Consider the following 21,440-nt stretch of genomic DNA (forward strand, 5'->3'; position numbering starts at 1 on the left):
AATCTTAGGATTTCCGAGGAAATGCTATATACTGTAATAACAGAATATTTGTCAAGACTGAAGACCAAGCCTATATGTGGCCAAATCAGCCTCTTCCGAGGGACACAAAGGTAGTTCTATATATGCAAATAAGCAAACATAATTCAATACAAAAATAGACTAAAAACAAAACCATGTGATTGTCCTATCAAAAAAGGCCTGTTACAAAATCCAATATTACTCCATAATTAAAGGCTTGGAGAGGCTAAGGAATACAGGGGGCATACCTTAACATAATAAAGGCAATTTACAGCAAGCTCACAGCCAACATCAACCTAAACGGGAGAAACCCAAAGCACTTCCAATAAAATCATGAACAAGATGTTTACTCTCTCCATGCCTATTTGATAGCTAGAGCATTAAAACAACTGAAGGAGACCAAGGGGATACTAATAGAAAAAAGAAAAGATCAACTGTCTTTATTTGCAGATGATAGGACTTTTATACATACAAGGCCCTAAGAATTTTACCAGGAAACTTCTACAGCTAAACACTTTCAGCAAAGTAGCAGGACCCAAAATTAACACACACACACACACACACACACAGTCTCACCATACATAAACTAGAAATACACTGAACAAGAAATAAGGGAAATAGTATCTTTTACAGCAGTCTCAAAAATATGCACTGGAATAACTAACCAAGCAAGTTAAAGACTTCTATACTAAAAATGTTAAGACAATGAAGAAACTGAAGATGCCAGAGATGGAAATGTATTCCATGTTCATGGAGCCATGGGATTGATAATGTGAAAATGACCATCCTACCAAAAGCAATTTATACATGCAATGGAATCTTCATCAAAATTCAACACAATTCTTAACAGAAATTAAAACTGCACAAGGAAACACACACACACATACAGGACAGGTAAAACAATTATCTCAAATTTCAAGTTGTACTGCAGAGCTACAGTAATAGACCCAGCAAGGTACTGGCATAAAAACATACACATTGATCATTGAAATCAAACTGAAGGCTCAGACAAACCAACACATCTATGGACACCTGATTTTGACAAAGCCAAAAATACACAATGGATGACTAAATGCTAAACTGAATTCAAATAGATCCCTATCTATCAACCTGCACATAACTCAACTCCAGATGGATCAAGGATATCCACATAAGACCAGATACCCTGAATCTCACAGAGACAAAGTGGGGAATATGTTCAAGCTCATTGGCACAAGAAAGGACTTTCTCAGCAAGATACTGATAGCATTAAGATCAACAAGTAAAGAACAGGACCTCAAGGAAGCTGAAAAGCTCGTGTATGGCAAAACACACCATCATTTCAGTAAAATGGCAGCTAGAGAACAGGAAAATATCTGAGGATTAGTATCTAAATATACATAAAGAACTTGAAAAACTAAACATAAAAAACAAATAACAATTTAAAATGAGCTACAGAACTGAGGAGAGTTCTTAAAAGATGAAACACAAATGGCTGAGAAACACTTAAAGAAATTATCAACACCCTTAGCCATCAGAGAAATGCAAATCAGAACTGCTTTAAGATTTCACCTTTCATCAGTAAGAATGGCCAAGATAAATAAAATAAATCAGATCACATGCTGGTGCAGATGGGGGGGAAGGGGAACACTTATTCATTGTTAGTGAGAGTGCAAACTGGTACAAACACTATTGAAATCAGTGTGACAGTCTTCAGAAAACTGGAAATCTATCTATATCAAGATCCACCTATACCAGTCTTAGGCATAAGTCTTTTGGGTACAAAAGACTATATCCTACTATAGAGATACTTGATCAACCATGCCCATTGCTGCTTTATGCATAAGAGCCAGAAATTAGAAAAAGTCTAAATGTATATCAACTAATGAATGGACAATGAAAACATAGTATAGTCGGGCAGTGGTGGCGCACGCCTTTAATCCCAGCACTTGGGAGGCAGAGGCAGGCAGATTTCTGAGTTCGAGGCCAGCCTGGTCTACAAAGTGAGTTCCAGGACAGCCAGGGCTAAATAGAGAAACCCTGTCTCGAAAAATCAAATAAAAAAAAAAAGAGAGAGAGAGAATTAAAAGGGGTTGGTGAGATGGCTCAGTGGGTAAGAGCACCCGACTGCTCTTCCGAAGGTCCAGAGTTCAAATCCCAGCAACCACATGGTGGCTCACAACCATCCGTAACGAGATCTGACTCCCTCTTCTGGAGTGTCTGAAGACAGCTACAGTGTACTTACATATAATCAATAAATAAATCTTTAAAAAAAGAAAAAAAGAAAACATAGTACATTTTACACAATGGAATTCAACTGTAAGAAAGAGAGAAAGAAAGAAAGAAAGAAAGAAAGGAAGGAAGGAAGGAAGGAAGGAAGGAAGGAAGGAAGGAAGGAAGACAGTCAAAAGTGAATTGATGGAATTAAAAATAAAATCATCCTGAGTGAGGTAACTCAGACCAAAAAAAAATATTGCATGTCTTCTCTTAGATGTGGCTGCTAGTTTTCAAACCTTTGATTTCTGTGCTACAGTCCCCACAGAGGTTAAGTACTTAATATGGTGAGATAACATTACGGAGCAATAAGGAAAAACTAGAATAGGAAGATTATACAGGGAGAGGGATAAAAGGATAAAGGAGAGGAACAACAAACTCTAAAGGCCATTTAAAAAGCCATATGGAAATCTACTACTGCAGAAGCTTCCTACAATCTATACATACATGGTGGAATTTAAATGAAGTTCCCGAATAGTAAGAGACAAAGCCCTAACTAAGCATCTTATGCCACTAAGTAAAACCTCCATTGCCAGAATGGATTGGATCTTGTTTACTTGTTGGCCAAAGAGACCCAGTGGAAATAGCCAAACATCACAGGCAATAGTCACTCTCCCTCTCCACCTGATGATAAGACCCTGCTGCTGAAGACATCAAACTGGTTAATTAGAAGCTTCAACCCTACTAGTCATCAGAATCACTCAGGTACAATTCCTGTTACCTACAACAGCCTGTAGATGTCATGGGAGTAACCATTTTCTGACTGGATTTAAGGCCCATTTCATGAGATGGCACCCGTATCTAACACTGCTCAAGTGGCCAAGAACTTGAGACTAGACATTTCATGCTTCTTGGGGAAAACCTGATATGATGCTGCTAAGGGAGCATAGCAATAAATGGGCTCTAAGGACAGTGACATGTCAGTACCGCATTCAGCCCTCATCAGAGGACTTCCTCTTTCAGTAAACAGGAACAAACGTGACCCACAACTGAACAATGCATAGAGAATGAGAGACTTTGGGAGTACTCCATCTAAATAGGATTTCTTCATAAAAATCTTTCCTCTCAAGGCTCAGGGATCTATTTGGAAGAGGAGGCAGAAAAATTGTAAGAGCTGCAGAGAACAGATGATACCAAAGAAACCATATCTTCAATAAGTAACAGGACTGATGCACGAATAAATTCAGCTACTGTGAAAGTACGCACAGTACTTGACACAGATTCAAGACAGATAGGATCCCAGCACTTCGCAGTGGGTGTGGACATGGGATTCCCACCTGTAACCAAGATGCTATCAGCAACTGAAACCCACTGGCAAAGGGAAAAAGTCATTTTTCTCTAATGGAATCTCACTGGCTAAATTAAGCACACCTTAGAGAAGGCTCTACGGCTAGGACTAGATAGCCAACACAAGATAAACTCAATGGAGCTTTTGCAGACTCTTTGTCACATTTTGCTTTGTCTGGACATTTTATTTTTTATTATTTTCTTACTGGTTTTCTGCTTATTTTTTATTTTCCATTGTGTATGTGTGTATGTTTCTTGTTTTTGGCTTTTCTGTTTTAAAGAGAGAGGAAAAAAACATAAAGTTGGGTGGATAGAGAGGTGGGAAGGATCTGGGGAAAAATCAAAATATATTATATTTTCAATAAAAAAGTATTTTAATTCATAGAAAACAAAGACTTGATATTTTAAGTATGTGTCAACTCAGATAAATGGCATCACTCAGTAAAACAAACAAACAAACACATACATACATGTGTATGTAGGGAAAACACATTAAGGGAAAAGAGAACCAGAAAAAAAAGTATGAAAATGAGATAAACTGTCCAATTTAAAACAAGCAAACATGTAATTTAAAATACATGTTTATACGCTTTATAGCTATAACATCCTATTTTGTTTTTAGACTCAGTATCTACTGATAATTGGAGGTATTTGGGCTAGACTTCATATCTATATTCTGTGAATGTTTAGAAATGAAAAAAGATGAGGTCAGAGGATAAGGTAGTAGGAAATGAACTGATTGTCATGCAAGCATGAGAACCACAGTTACACTAAAACTATCATACACTAAATTAGGGGAAACAGCATACAAAGGTCCATACTATCTGCAGTTTCAGTAATCTCCAAAGGAGACTATTATTCCATTAATACTGAGATAAACTAGAACCTAAGACTAATATATGGCTAAAATCATCTTCTGCATCTCTTAAGCTTTCTTTAAAAATATATATTATTATACAAATTTTATTTTCTATTAAGAAAATACATACTACTTCTGCAAGAACAGTTAAAGTTTGAGTTTTGAGATAGATTTATTCAAATAAACCATCACTAGCGTCCATTTTAAATATGCAGTATACCTAAGGCAGGTAAACTCAGGAAGCCACTTAACGTTGCTTATTTTATTAAACATTACCTGAATATTCTTTGGCAAGACTTCACCTTCCATCCCAGGAATATTAGGTCCTGAATGTGGTTTTGGCTCCAGCCAGAAAGAAACCAGCCAACGAATGACAATAACCCGAGCCTGGATGAAAGGCTCTTTTGTACAATATATTGTTTCATTGGTTTCAGCATCCTTCTTTATCATCACATAATGAGGCTTTGGTCTGATCTGTGGGATATCTATATAAAAAGAGAAAACAAAACATAAAGTGAAAAGCACATTACCCGTAGCTAAGCCTTCATCTTAAAAGTCTTCAGAAGATATTGTGACACTTCACTGATTTTATAAGTGTTAATAAAAAAATAAATAATTCTATGATGATAGATGCTACCTAAGAACCTAGAAGAACCATATATTAGGCTAATATAAAAAACCAAACCAAAACAAAAACATGTCTTTTCCAAAATTCAATCAACCTAGCATTCGGGAGGCAGAGGCAGGAGGATCTTTGAGTTTGAGGCAAGCCTGGTCCACATAGTGAGTTCCTGGACAGCCAGAGAAACCGTCTTGAAACAAAAGCAAAAACAAAACCAAACAAGCAAACCAAAACACTCAATGAGATGGCCACTAAGGCACTGCCCAAGCCTGCTAGCTGCCTGAAGATGTTCTATGAGGAGCGTCTCTTCAGAATAGACTTGTCTCTCCCTTTTCTATAAGACCCACGTCTGCCTCTAAACCAGATTTGTACAAAAGGCTCTAATGTCAAGGTCATTTTGCAAAAACACTAAAAATCAGACAAGAAATGACAAAAAGAGAAAACAATTTAACTATTTATACAATTTAACAGTTAAGAGAATCCTTGAGAAATCATAGGGGGAAAAATTCATAATACATAATAAGGTCAGGCATGGTGGTGCATACCTGCAACCCCAGCACTTAGTGGGTGAGACAGAAAAATCACATGTTTGAGACCAGTTGGGTTATGTACCAAGACCCAGGCCATCCTAGGTGACTTACCAACTCTGTGTCTCAAAATTTAAAAAAATAAATATATACACATACACTAACGATCATAGAAACATTAGAATCCAAGTTAAACTACTATTAACTACTGGGTAAGATCCAAAGAACAACTTTTTGTGAAATTTTCCCATTCTCAGTGAAAATGTATTACTGTAAATGTACTTTTGTTATAAATCTGGGTATAGCATCAATACAAATAGTAGAGTGGTCAGTGTTCTGTAAGTAACAAATGCCACTGACATCTTACTCTGTAAACTGTAAAATTCTAAATTATACTTACCAAGTACAGGATGATACAAACTATTCTCCTTGCAAATGTTTGGGAAAATATAAGGCAAGTAAAACTTCTTAAAATGTGAAAACAAAAATGAAAATCCCCTTTCTTGGTTTTCTTTGTTCTTCCATTCTAAACTTTTTACCTAAAAATAAACAGTATTATTACAATCATCCCAGGAAAACAGAGTCTTTTAAATATAGTTTAGCTGCTACAGCCCTGAGTAGGCAAGTGCAAACACCAAAGTCCAAGAACAGGAAGCAGGGTATACATTAAAGATAAGAGAACAGTACAATGTATGAGTCTATTTTAGCTTCACTAAATGACTTCATTTATTTGAAATGTTCAGTTTAGCATCTATAGATTAGAGTTTCCCCAGGGCAGCAGATGGAGTGATTCTAGAGTGAAAAGACTCTTAATGGAACTTAGATTTCCTATGAGAGGAAACTAAACTATTTCAAAAGTTATCTGTACTTAGAGCAGCACAGTCCTTAAAAACATCTACTAAGCTACATTCTATGTGACAGCCAGACTGCATGTACATACCAGCTCAATAAAGCTGTCTGTCAACAATCATTGGCTGGCAACATCACAGTAAAAATTCAGGAAGAAGTCTTCAATAAAATATTTAAGTAAAATTTTGAAGAGGAGGTTACACAATACATTTTCCCCCAAATATTTATTGATTTTAAAAAGAAAAATATTACTACCACATTGAAAAGGCCTGGCAGACATCACTTTAATCAGAGCATAAAGATATACACTAAAGATATATAAAAATTCCCTCTCAATCATTGTCAGAAAAGCTTTTTCTTACAGTGAGTCATGGTTAATACAGAAACTCCTGATCAGAAACTAATAAGAATGCTGATAAGTGACTGTGAATGCTTAGCCAGAGATGGGTCAGAATATATCCCCATCCAAGGTTTGTAGACCATCACAGAAGAGGGAATAGAAAGAATGTAAAAGCCAATGGATGGGGAAGGACAGTTGTGAAGTGCTGTTTTCAGGACATTACATGAGCTGCTGCACAAATCAACTCACAGAAGCTGTGGCCGCCTGCATAAGATCAAGCCAGTCAAAGTCCAGGGTGGATGGGAGACAGGCTGTCAAGAACTAGTCTTGGCAAATGAGCCATAGGCAGTTGAGCTACTGAGGAAAGTTTAGTCACTTTTCTCTGGGAATGTAGCTGCACAGGTTGCCCCAGCAGGGGGCCCCATACCCATGCACAACTGCTCAACACTTAACTAGATTCAGGGGGGATGATGATGAAAAAGAGAAGAAAAATCAGAATGGAGACAGGCAGGGTGTCCTGAGGAAAGCTGGAAGGAGGTGGTAATGATAAAAATACAATGCATACATACGTGAAAATTTTCAAAGAATAAATTTCTAAAAAAATTAAAGCAAAATACTGATCCATACAGGAGTATGGATGATTCTCAAAATAATTATAAGAAAAATGCCAGAATAAAAATGAATATACCTTAATCATCAGAGAAATGCAAATCAAAACAACCCTAAGATTCCATCTCACACCAGTCAGAATGGCTAAGATCAAAAATTCAGGTGACAGCAGATGCTGGCGTGGATGTGGAGAAAGAGGAACACTCCTTCATTGTTGGTGGGATTGCAAGTTGTACAACCACTCTGGAAATCAGTCTGGTGGTTCCTCAGAAAATTGGACATAGTACTACCGGAGGATCCAGCAATACCTCTCCTGGGCATATATCCAGAAGATGTCCCAACTGGTAAGAAGGACACATGCTCCACTATGTTCATAGCAGCCTTATTTATAATAGCCAGAAGCTGGAAAGAACCCAGATGCCCCTCAACAGAGGAATGGATACAAAAAAATGTGGTACATTTACACAATGGAGTACTACTCAGCTATTAAAAGGAATGAATTATGAAATTCCTAGGCAAATGGTTGGACCTGGAAGGCATCATCCTGAGTGAGGTAACACAATCACAAAAGAACTCAAATGATATGTACTCACTAATAAGTGGATATTAGCCCAGAAACTTAGTATACCGGAGATATAAGATACAATTTGCAAAACACATAAAACTGAAGAAGAATGAAGACCAAAGTGTGGACACTTTGCCCCTTCTTAGAATTGGAAACAATACCCATGGAAGGAGTTACAGAGACAAAGTTTGGAGCTGAGACAAAAGGAAGGACCATCTAGAGAGTGCCATATCCAGGGATCCATCCCATAATTAGCCTCCAAACGATGACACCATTGCATACACTAGCAAGTGTTTGCTGAAAGGACCCTGATATAGCTGTCTCCTGTGAGACTAGGCCGGGGCCTAGCAAACACATAAGTGGATGCTCACAGTCAGCTATTGGATGGATCACAGGGCCCCCAATGGAGGAACTAGAGAAAGTATCCAAGGAGCTAAAGGGAACTGCAACCCTGTAGGTGCAACAACATTCTGAACTAACCAGTACCCCGGAGCTCTTGACTCTAGCTGCGTATGTATCAAAAGATGGCCTAGTCGGCCATCACTGGAAAGAGAGGCCCATTGGACTTGCAAACTTTATATGCCCTAGTACAGGGGAACGCCAGGGCCAAAAAGTGGGAGTGGGTGGGTAGGGGAGTGGGGGGGAGGGTATGGGGGACTTTTGGGATAGCATTGGAAATGTAATTGAGGAAAATACGTAATAAAAAATATTAAAAAAAAAAGAACAAGGTTTTGGGCTAGTATCCACTTATCAGTGAGTACATATTGTGTGAGTTCCTTTGTGATTGTGTTACCTCACTCAGGATGATGCCCTCCAGGTCCATCCATTTGGCTAGGAATTTCATAAATTCATTCTTTTTAATAGCTGAGTAGTACTCCATTGTGTAGATGTACCACATTTTCTGTATCCATTCCTCTGTTGAGGGGCATCTGGGTTCTTTCCAGTTTCTGGCTATTATAAATAAGGCTGCTATGAACATAGTGGAGCATGTGTCCTTCTTACCAGTTGGGGCTTCTTCTGGATATATGCCCAACCCCATAATCAGCTTCCAAATGCTGACACCATTGCATACACTAGCAAGATTTTACTGAAAGGACCCAGATGTAGCTGTCTCTTGTGAGACTATGCCGGGGCCTAGCAAATACAGAAGTGGATGCTCACAGTCAGCTAATGGATGGATCACAGGGCTCCCAATGGAGGAGCTAGAGAAAGTACCCAAGGAGCTAAAGGGATCTTCAACCCTATAGGTGGAACAACATTATGAACTAACCAGTACCCCTGAGCTCTTGACTCTAGCTGCATATGTATCAAAAGATGGCCTAGTCGGCCATCACTGGAAAGAGAGGCCCATTGGACACGCAGACTTTGTGTGCCCCGGTACAGGGGATCGCCAGGGCCAAAGGGGGGGAGTGGGTGGGTAGGGGAGTGGGGGTGGGTGGGTAAGGGGGACTTTTGGTATAGCATTGGAAATGTAAATGAGCTAAATACCTAATAAAAAATGGAAAAAAAAAAAAAACAATAACAAAAAAAAAAAAAAAAAGAACAGAGGAAAAAAATGAATATATATGACTCAATGTATAAGAAATATGATAAAAATCACATTAATAGTTGCTTGGGAGGGGATGCAAAGGATACATTATAAAGAGATCAACAATTAAAAAAACTTCAAAGGCTGAATTATGGTGTCACATAACAAGATGGGCATGAAATGGTGACTAGCCTGCAGCCTCAGCATTCCCGAGGCTGAGTGGGAGGATTATGATCTGATGCCAGCCTGGGCTGGGCTATACACATAGTGCTAAGCTAGCACAGGCTACAAAAGGGAGGGAAGGAGGGAGGGAGGGTGAAAAAGAATGGACAAAAAGGAAGATTCAGCAAGTGATAAAACTTAACATCAAAATTAATTATATAAACAATTACATCTCAATTAACCTATGAGAGATTTTAAAAGGTATAAGAAGCATAAACTTTTGGGGGTGTTTTTTGTTTTGTTTGTTTGTTTTTTGTTTGTTTATTTCAAGACAGGGTTTCTCTGTATAGCCCTGGCTGTCCTGGAACTCACTTTGTAGACCAGGCTGGCCTCAAACTCAGAAATCCACTTGCCTCTGCCTCCCGAGTGCTGGGATTAAAGGCGTGCACCACCTTAGTGTGGATCTGGCTTAGGATCCACATTAATAGGATAGTGTTTGTTTCTCAGGTAAAAGAACTTTTGTATTTGGAATAACTATAAATAGAATTACAAATGTAAAAAGGTGTTTTCATCAACCAAAACACCCATATTTCACATACAGAGATAACAGCTTATTATTTAAGCCTTATTATTTAAGTTTTAACCTGTAAATTACTTTTCCTGATTCCTATCCTGTCAGTCACCCTCCTGATACGTCTTGAGAGACTGATCCTAAATCAAACAGCTATTCATATTTCACTGAGTAACAGAGCTGCTGGTTATAATGAAAGGATTAGAAAATAAGACCAACTGGTTCATATAAGTTTACACATAACAAGAGTCTACTTCACAACAGGTGGATGGTACACACCTGTAATCCTAGCACTCAGGAGGCAGAGGCAAGCAGATCTCTGTGAGTGCCGGGTCAGTCAGAGCTACATCGTAAGACCGTGTGTCAAAACACAATACAAAAAGATCTACTTCGTGGGTCTGGGAAGATGGCTCAGGAGGTGCCTGCTGTGTAAGCATGGGGACCTGAATCTGGATCCTAGGTACCCAAGTAAAAGCCATGCACTGTGGCTTGCACCTAGGAAGGCATAGAGAGGAGCAGGTAAGGACATCCCCAAAGCTCAGTGACCAGCCAGCTTGGCTGATCTGATGGGGTTCAGTGAGGGACCAACAGACCTCCCTCCAAAAAAAAAACAAAGTGAAAAAACTGAAGGATACAACTAATGGTAATCTCTGGACTCCATACAGATTTGCATGTACACACACACACACACACACACACACACACACACACGAGTCTACTTCAGCTCTATGGCAGTTTATAAGAATGACCCCAATAGGCTTATGCATTTGACATGTAGTCCCTACTTGCTGGTGGTGTTTGGGGAGGTTTCAGAGTGACCTTGTTGGACGAAGAGTGTCACTTGAGACAGACACTGAGAATTTAAAGACTTGTGTCATTTCCAAATCCTTCTCTCTGCTCCTGTTCAAGGTAAATTATGTGAGCCCTCAACCTCTGGCCCCTGCTGCCACACATTCATTTGTAAGTTGCCTTGGCCATGAAGTTTTATCACAGCAACAGAAAAGTAACAAGCACAGTTTCTCTGAGACCTTCATAATCTTCTAGTGATTTTTAACAAAATAATAGTAAAATATTTTCAAGTAAAAATGTGTTGCTCTTCTAGAAAATAAGCAAGTGTCTACTATAACAAAGTAATGGTAAGAGACAGGATAGCAATGGAGAGTATCTTTTCATAAGAAGAAAAAAGACACCAGAGATTCTAGGCCTGCGTACAATAAACATAGAGAAAAAGCCACATGCCCATGCAGTGGGAAGATGGTAACATACCTGAATTACTATGTATTTTAAAAGTGCTTCAAGAAAATAGCTTGTGAGGTCTTCTTGTCCTTTATCTCCTGACTGTGGCGGAACAAGAGGAGTGACTTCCTCTATAGTTACTTGAGCTAGCCAAAGACAAGAAAATCGTATGATCAAAAGATAAATTCTATTATACAAAATATGACTACATAAAATTTAGCAAAACAGATATGTAATAAAAACTGCTTTTAAATTTTTCTAAAAATTACATGTTGAAATTAATCTGAGATCATTCTGATAGTGCATAATTGTCATAAACTTGAGAGCTGGCTGTTCTGTGAATCCCTGGTTGAGAGGGAATGGAAGAGGGATGAGCAGGTTGCAGTAAGAGACCGAGGGTGCAGGGACCTCCCAAGAGTGATTCACACTGAGAATGTCAAATTACAAGATGCCAAAATACCATGAAAAACAGTAGTGCAAGGTGCTTAGCATCAAATTAGCATTCTGATGTACCTGAGAAATGTTTTTTACTTTTCAGGTATTAATTCACTGTAACAAATGGTGATGCAAAAAAAAAAAAAAAAAAAAAAAAAAAAATCAATCCCCAGTTAGCTAAATGCTCTCCAATTTCCTAAGCAGCACAACCAGTAACTGGTTATACCTGCTGAGCTAAGTTAATATTCTTCAATTCTAAAATAATATTCAGTATGTTATTTCTAACACCCACTTTAGGAACCTACTATATAAAAGCCAGCCTTTATCACCTGCACCCCGTCCTTACAGAGCAGTGCCAGTGCTTGCTTTTGCAAAGCTATAAACTCCCATTTCAGATCCAAAGACTTCTTAGTAGCTATAGAGTACCACGGATAAGTTTGTATTTTCTGTGCCTTGTAAAGTAAATAGCAAAACTTCTATTCTTGGGGCTGGGGAGAGGGCTATGCACTTAAGGATGTGTACTGCTCTGGTCTGTCCCAGGTTCAGTTTCCTGTACCCACACTGTGTGGCTCACAAGCTACTGGAAGCTCCAATCCAGGAAATCTGAAACCTTTTTCTGGCCTCTGTGAAAATATGCAAGCATGGTGTACACAGACAGACAAGCAGGCACACAAATATACACATAAAAAATTTAAAGGAAAGTTTAAATTTTGTTCTCAGAGAGAGAATGCAAGAGTTGGTCAAAAGGCATTTGAAACTAATCAAAAAAGAAAGCTAATTCTAAAAATGGAGACAAAAGGAAATCTACAGAAACAGGGTGTCAGGGATCCAAAAGAAAACGTGTTCATGAAATACTAGTAACTCTTCCAGGTGACATGTAAACAAGCAGACATGAGTGCTTAAACTGGCACATTTAAAGATTTTATGCAAGCTTGTTTGGTATTTTAAAGCTTTATGCTACAAGTATAGTTTGCTTTGCTACAAAAATCTGTAATTTCTAGAAATATGTATTACAGTAAGATGAAACACCCATTACAGTACAGGTATGGACTGAATATGGACTCCTAAAATTCATATGTTGGAACACAAATCGTCAATACGACTGTATATAAACAGAGAGCATGTGAGGTTGCAATGATGTTATTAGGGTTCAGCCCTAAGTGTTCAGAACTGTCTATAAACAGAGATAAACATCAGAGGCAGAGGGCCTGTGAGCACATGCATACACGTGCACAAAGGAAAACAAAGCATGTGAGCACACATTGAGAAGGTGCTGTCTGCAAGCTGAGAAAAGGCTCCTCAGGAACTGGACCTGACAGCATCTGATTATGCACTCTGAAGAGTACACAGTGCACTGTAAGAAATACACTTCTGCCATGGAGCCACTTAAATCTGTGGTATTTTGTTACAGAAGCCCTAGTTAACTAATACAGCACTATAGATCACAAATGCTTACTAGTAAAAGAAGAATATATTTAACCAAAAGAAAAATCACTTTGTTATTTAAACAGAATAATATAAGGATAAAACTAAAAAGTAAAGAAAACTATCATTAGAAAATCTGAGGGCTAAAAAGCACAAAGATTCACTAGTTTAAAATAAAGTTAAATAACATTTCTAAAATTACAAATTAAATTTAAAATGAAGATACAATTTTAGATGTATAAAATTTTATATTCATTTTATATAGTTGCTTATTGCACAAAGAAAAACACTTCTATTTCTGTGTACATTTAAATTAATTCAAGCATAAAATGAAATAGAAATTAAAGATCAATTAAAAGCAGGACCTCCCAGCAAGAGGCTCTCATGTTCCAGGTCACCCTTTACTATACAATAATAAATGTAAGTCCAACCTGAGATATATAAGACCCTGTCTCAAAAAAAACCCATAAAAGTGGGGAAAACAACCCTGATGTGAAATGATCTATAGCAATCCTAGTATGGTTTAGATGCTCTGACATTTGGGACTTGACCAGCCAGAGATTATGTCCTGACCAGGGCTGGCCAATTCTTAGAGGTAATAATTGACTAACCTGCTAATAGTGATGCTAATACACAAACCACTCCATCTAGAGTCCGCACCCCAGGGGCTCCTCTTATACTCAGATTCAAGGCTACTATTTTGTTGTCCAGGTCAAAGGACTAGACAAGGTGGAACAATCTTTTTGTACAGTGGTCAACTGAATTACACTAGCTGATTTTTATTTGCTCTGAGTTGCCACTTCCTTCCCATGAAACCACAATAAAGGCTCTTGCCTACAATAACTCACACACTTCCCTTTCCTCTGTCTTCTAACTGACCCTATCACTAACACAAAGACAGCAAGACACACACGTTGTCTACACAGGCCTGTAGCATGGGGTATGCTTCCTCTTGGAATGTAAGTAGCAAAGAACTGTTTCCAGCAGTTATCTTAATCTGTTGTCCTCACTAAGCCAAAGTAATACTAAAACCTACCTTTATAAACACTGCCTCAGAATCATGGAATAACTGTATAAAGAGCTAACATTAAACACAAGCAAACAAACAAACAAACAAAGAAAATTCACAGAAGGCTGCAAAGAGTAGGTAAAGTGCCTACTAAACAAATAGGAAAACCTGAGATCAATTACCAGCACCCACATAAAAACTATGGGTATGGTCCTGAAAGCCTGTAACCCCAGTGCTATGGGGCAATGGCAAGCAGATTTGTGGGGGGGGGGGGGGTTGCTTGCTATCTAGTGCAGTTAGAACAGTGAACTTAAGGGACTCTACCTCAAAAATAACAATAATATGACGAAACAACTGAGGAAGATACCCTGGTGTCAATGTCCAGCCTCCATAAGGTGAGCATGGGCAAGCACATCTGGACACACTTGCATACACTACAAACATGTTTGTGTACACACAAAGTGTATATAAAAACAATCATTTTTCATTTTGTAAAAGAAACTCTATAGAAGACAAGCATATTGATACACGACATCCCATCAGTCTTACTTTCTTGAAGGCTGAGTGGAGGATTAATAAGATTATCTAAAGTCCGAGGTCCATATTCGGATTGTGGTGCTGAGAATCCAGGGATCAAGCATGAAAACATCCAGAGCTGTTCTTTGCTGCAGTTATCCTGAAGAGCTTGCAACCATAACAAGAAGAGACGAACACCTTCCCGTCTGATCTAAAATAAAAGAAAATGCAGTATTTCTTCATGGACAAAATGATATTTTGTAGAAGAAAGAGAAAGACAAGATGGAGAGTAAAGACAGACATGCCCAGAGCATCTATACAACTCCCATTATTTTGAAATCTAAGTTTGTAACTTGTAAGAATAAACTTGGGCTAAGGCTATGACTCGGTGGTAGCATATGCAAGGCCTGAGTTCAATCCACAGCACTGGGGAATAAACTCAGCCATGCCTGAGGAAATCCTAAGTATAAACTACTTAATATAATAATTTCTATTTGAAAAAAACCTCAAAAGCAATTTCTTCCCCCTCTGCTTTCCTAGCATCCATCCTTACCAATCTAACCCAGACAGAGAAGTGACAGGACAGTGACAGTCCCTGCGTAGAGTGGGTTTAATAAGCAGGAACGTTATAGAGATGATGCTGAACAACTGCTTGTCCCTTAAGAGTTCTAGAGTTACTCAAATTATAAAAGTGAATTTATTTAAACAACTATTGAAAAATTTACTTAAAGGCTCTCTGAAATTATCTCATTTACTACATTTTTTGTGCCCTAGCTACAAGTCTAGAAGGAACTCTGGCCTAACTACTGTGCCCAATGACCTAAAACAATCCCCATATATGAAAAATGAAAACCACATGAATCAGTGAATGAATGCTCTCCCAGAAAGAGAATAGAAAAGTGATAGTTCACTGACAAGCACTGAGTTCTTCTCAGTGACTTCTCTCAAATGAATTGAAGACAATTAATTCAACAAACTTAAGAAAAAAATCAAGGTGGGAGAAGTGTAAGTGGTAGGTATGTCTGCTTTATTGCTTTGTTGATCTGTTTTGAGTATCTCATAGAAGACTAGGCTGGCTTCAACCATGCAGTTGAAGATGACCTTGAAGACGATCCCCCTGCTTCCATCTCCTCAGTGCTGGGATTCCAAGTGTGCATCATCACCCCCAGCACATGCACTCTGGGGGCTGAATCCACAGCCCTGAACATGTTTAATGAGCATGCTGGACCACCCCGCCCCTATACTTAGTTTGCTTTTAAGTCATAGAAAATAAATAAATTATATACCTTTAAGGAGTTTCCTGTGTGCAGTAGTTTCTTTAAAATCAACCCTGAAAAGACAAACATGATTTTAAATACCCGCATCTTCTTATCTGTGTATAAATGTCAGAGTTCTCGGTCAGACTTGAAAACACTTTTGCACAAGTCCTTGGCAATCTCTAAATTGTTCTTGGTGACCTTGATAACCCTTTGATCAAAACTGAGGTCAGAGGGACATATAAAAAAGTCACCTTTCACACAGTTAAACATCATTTACTTTACTGATAAAACTTGGTACTAAAATTGTGTTTAATACAACAGCCTATTATAACTGTTATTTACACTGAAAATATAAATATTTTACCACAAATACAAAAAAGACTATTGTAAAAGATTTGAATTAACCAAAAGAACATTAAGTTCAATATTTCTTAATAATTACTTTCATTACCATTACCATTACCAGAGGTGTTTCATTCACTGTTGAACAAATCTAAACACAACATTATATTTGCTATGATTTACACATGTTGTTTTATTTAATTAACCATACAATGGCACGTTGAGGTTTAAATCATTTTCTTTCTTTCTTCTCTGGAGGAAAACATTATATACATTTTGGAGATATCACTTATAAAACCATTTTTATATTACTGCTTACTCATAAATCCATAAATTATTTAGAATCAATTGCTTAAAACCATATATAGATAGTATCATTCATAGGAACTCATTTATAAGTTGTTGCTTTTCATATCTAATATTAGCATTTTAAATTCATCTACACTGGTCTATGCAGCTCTAGATAATTCATTTTTAACTACTTTATGAGTATACCTAAATGTACCTTCTTTTGTCTTATTTCCAAATTTTTGTCACAATCAAGAATAGTATATAAATGTTATTATTCATGACTGCCTACTACACATATGACATTTATTAGGGTATATAATTACAATGAAATCACTCACTTTCAGCCTTATCAGATATTAATAAAATCTAAAATCATAATAACTAACAATACCAAGCAATGCAACAGTGCTCTGGTATGTGATGTAGCAGGACACAATGATAAACTCTAAAATTTGATAATCAGATTAGTGTTAAGTTTTAATGTTTCCATTTGATGATTTCTAGTGACAATCAATGGTTTTGTTTGCCCATTCAAACTTTATTTACTTGCTTTTTATCCTTTTATAATTTTCAAGTGGCTGGCCTTTGTAAATGTAGAGATCTGTATTATTTTTGTTGACATGCATGTGTTTGTATGAGGGAAGGCCATGTGTGCAGGTGCTGTGTGCAGCCAGAGGACATCAGGTTCCTTAGAGTTGGGGGTCTCCAAAGGAGATCAGCTGTGAGCTACTGCTGTGAGCTGTTTACTGTGGCTGCTAGGAACTGAACTCAAGTCTCTCATGCAGCAGCACATACTCTCACACCACTAAGCCATCTCTCCAGCCCTCAAGTTCTTGTTATTTCTTAAATTAAAAGTTCTTCATGAAGGCTTATGCCTAGTCTTGCTATGCCATGTTTGGTTGGCATCACTGGGAGGCCTGCTCCTTTCTGAAGGGAAATGGAGGAGCAGTGGCTCTGGGATTGGGGGAGGGGGGAGGGGAAGGCGGTGCTGGGAGGAGGGAAGGGAAGGGAGGCTATGGTCAGGATTTACTGTATGAGAGAAGAATAAAGGAAAAGAAATTCTTTATATATTGCCTACTAATTCTTTGTCAGCTCTATAAACTAGATAAGTTGTAAAATGATAAGTTATGTTTTCATTGGGGGAGGAACACTGTCTCATGAACAACAAACGTCTAGACCAGGTGTGATGGTTTATGTCTTTAATCCCAACACTGGATAGGTAGACGTCAGAAAAACAGGAGTTCAAGGCCAATCTCAGCTATATAGCAGGTAAGAGAGCAGCCTACTTTATAAACCTATCTCAAAAACAGCAAAAGCATGTGGTATGTCTATACATGTATATTTGTGTGCACATGTGTGTATAAATTTCAATATTTTGAAATTCATAAAAAACTTTCATAAAACAAATTCATTTAAAAGTTTATTTTTATGTGTACTTTCTTATATAAATAAATCCTTGACTAAGGTATTACAAAGTTAAACCAAATACTTCTTTCAAGAACTTGTGAGGTCAGTCTTTCTTTTTCTTTCTTTCTTTCTTTCTTTCTTTCTTTCTTTCTTTCTTTCTTTCTTCCTTCCTTCCTTCCTTCCTTCCTTTCTTCCTTTTTCTTTCCTCCCTTCTTCCCTCCCTCCCTCCCTTCCTTCCTTCCTTTCTTCCTTTTTCTTTCCTCCCTTCTTCCCTCCCTCCCTCCCTTCCTCCCTCCCGCTCTCTCTCTCTCTCTCTTTCTTTCTTTCTTTCTTTCTTTCTTCCTTTCTTTCTTTCTTTCTTCCTTTCTTCTTTTCTTCCTTCCTTCCTTCCTTCCTTTTTAAAATTTTGGATTTTTAGCCAGTCTGGTATGAAATTCACAACATAGTCAAGACTGTCATTGCAACAACAAACGGCTTCAAAGACTATGAAAAGAGGATAGAGTACTGTAAAACTGGACTATGATGACTTTTCTAAAATACATTGGATTTTACTTCAAAAAATAATTTTATCTATGCAAATTATATCTCAATAAAGTTATTTTTTACATCAACTACAGACACCTTTTCCTTCATTAACAATTTTTTAAAGCCAACAAGTTGTAGGCCCCACCCCACCACTGCACTGGTTACTGGTGTGGATGTGGCCCCTTGGCTTTGCCTGGGTACTGGAGATCAGAACTCAGGGTGCTGAGTCAAAGCCAACACGTCACCTACTAAACCGTCTCCTGAGCCTCATAAACTATGAACTCATTACCAATAACTGCTAAGCCATTGTAAATTTACTTCAGGTGTGTAATATATATTTATATCACTTACCAATACTATGGAATTGCCATCGCTGATGAATTCTTTCTGGAAGAAGTTGTAAAATTTTCTAAACATCAACATAAACAAGATAAAGAGTTAAAAATCAAATAATGACCTAGTATATTATGAAATATGAAATGTTAGAAGGCCAAATTAAGAGCCTCTTATGTTAAGGTATATCAAATACAAACTTAGTAAAATATTTAAACTTTCCCACTGAAAAAGTAATAATCAATACTAAAGAAATTTTGGAAGAGAAAAGTAATGAAATTTATCTTTAATAGTATTATAAAAAGTCAGTCTATTCTCCTTTTGATGGTTATCTTAGGCTCTCAACCTGACTAGATGTAGAACCCAAGCCTCTGGGCACGCCTGTAAGAGATTCACTTGAAGTAGGAAGACCTGCCCTAAATGGAATTGGCACCTTTTGGTGGCAGAACAGACAGACCAAAGTGACATGAGAAGGGAAGAGAAAAAGAAGAGGAGGAAAAGAAAAGGAAGAAGGAGAGGAGGAAAGAGAAGGGAGAAGTAGGAAAGGTTAGGAAGGAGAAGAGGAGAAAGGGGATAAAAAGATAGGGCAAGTTGCAGTAATTAATCAGGTGAGCCCAGAGATACTTGGATGCCATGTTAGACATAGGTAGCAAAGCAAAAAAAAAATAAATAAATAAGTTTAGAAGCTTCATAGGCAAGCTAAAATACTTTCTACATATAATATCTCAAATTTTCTTTTTATCCATTTTCTACTGTATTATATAGATTATTCCAGAATAACAGCTAAATTACTACTAAAGTATAATCAGTCATTATCCACTTGCTGAATGATATGTTATTATTGCTATTATACATATTACTTAGTCACATCATTAAAAGATGCTCATGGGGCCTAGCAAACACAGAAGTGGATGCTCACAGTCATCTATTGGATGGATCACAGGGCCCCCAATGGAGGAGCTAGAGAAAGTATCCAAGGAGCTAAAGGGATCTGCAACCCTATAGGTAGAACAACATTATGAACTAACCAGTACCCCGGAGCTCTTGACTCTAGATACATAGCTCTGCATATGTATCAAAAGATGGCCTAGTAGGCCATCACTGGAAAGAGAGGCCCATTGGTCAGGCAAACTTTATATGCCCCAGTACAGGGGAATGCCAGGGCCAAAAAGTGGGAGTGGGTGGGTAGGGGAGTGGGGGGAGGGTATGGGGGACTTTTGGGATAGCACTGGAAATGTAAATGAGGAAAATACCTAATAAGAAGTATATAAAAAATTAAAAAAGAAGAAATGACACAGTCAAAAGAAAAAAAAAAAGATGCTCATAAGCTCAAACTAGACACTTTATATAACAGTGTCTCATTATCCTTGCAATCAACCCAAACATCTCTTTTGACCAATGAAGAAATGGGTTGAGTGGTGTGCTTAGGGTAGAAATCTAGCAAGTGGATGGACCAAGACTCTAACTTCAATATGCCTATTCCCATGCCTGTGCCTTTACACTATGCTGACCAGTGGCTAGTAGGCACTTACAGTTTTCCCTTTTTGGTAGAATTTTAGTCCATTACATAAAAGAGAATAATACAGAAAATATAAAGTATAGGGAATGACAGAAGGTCAAGAAAGACACTGCAAAAACCTTAATTGGATCTCTGAAACCCATATAAAGGTAATGAGATGACTAACTCCATAAAACTGACACAACATGTGTGCAGTGGAATGTGATCCACACACATGTGCACATACACTGACACATAGAAATTTACATACATGTCTCCCACAGCTAACTAATAAATACATTTGGTGTGGAAAAAGATAAACTTATAGAAAGGTTGAAAAGGTAAGCTTGTGAGCTACTCAAAAGCAGTCTTAACTTCTGATCAATTACGTGTTAGATTTAATTCTATGGATTTAGAAACAGGATTTAAACCAGGTTGGTCTTAAAATCACCATCTTCAATGGTTATGGGCACACAGCCACCATGTCTAGCTTATGCTTTTAGTTTCTAATGTGGATTAAAAAATTACAAGTTTTATGTGCCTTCAATTGCAGTAAAAGAAGAATCCAATCTTGTCCCATATGAACATCACATACAGTTATGACTTTAACTAGAAAGTAGTCACTTTTTGATTTACATTTTCATTGTTAGACACTATATATTATTATCCAATTTTAAGAAGAAAATAAGTACAAAGGTTAAATTTTTTTTGTTTTTGTTTTGTTTTGTTTTGAGACAGGGTTTCTCTGTATAGCTCTGGTTGTCCTGGAACTCACTCTGTAGACCAGGCTGGCCTCGAACTCAGAAAATCCTGCCTCTGCCTCCCAAGTGCTGGGATTAAAGGTATGCACTAACAATGCCCAGCTGGCTAAACTTTTTTTTTTTTTTTTTTTTTTTTTTTAAGACAAAAATCCCAGGGCTGGAGGTTTTCCTTTTTCCTAGTGGTAGGATGTGTACTTAGCATGTGCAAGCCCT

The 21,440-nt window shown here is 37.7% G+C and overlaps 1 protein-coding gene across 12 annotated transcripts in view; it reads right to left on the reverse strand.

The window, feature by feature from the left end:
* The window catches only part of Ralgapa1 (Ral GTPase activating protein, alpha subunit 1), a 218,687-nt gene that overhangs the window by 168,438 nt on the left and 28,809 nt on the right, over positions 1–21,440 (reverse strand). For all 12 annotated transcript variants that reach the window (XR_003950070.1, XR_003950071.1, NM_001368814.1 and 9 more), the window contains exons 4-9: positions 18,987–19,044; positions 16,098–16,141; positions 14,845–15,022; positions 11,457–11,572; positions 5,967–6,105; positions 4,694–4,902 (exon numbers count right to left, since the gene is read on the reverse strand). Coding sequence is in view for 10 of the 12 variants with exons in the window: in NM_001368814.1 (NP_001355743.1) it covers positions 4,694–4,902; positions 5,967–6,105; positions 11,457–11,572; positions 14,845–15,022; positions 16,098–16,141; positions 18,987–19,044 (744 nt within the window). In the remaining 2 variants the exon portion in view is untranslated. The remainder of the gene's footprint in view (positions 1–4,693; positions 4,903–5,966; positions 6,106–11,456; positions 11,573–14,844; positions 15,023–16,097; positions 16,142–18,986; positions 19,045–21,440) is intronic.

This window comes from Mus musculus, chromosome 12, assembly GCF_000001635.26.
Source record: "Mus musculus strain C57BL/6J chromosome 12, GRCm38.p6 C57BL/6J".
NCBI lineage: Eukaryota > Metazoa > Chordata > Mammalia > Rodentia > Muridae > Mus > Mus musculus.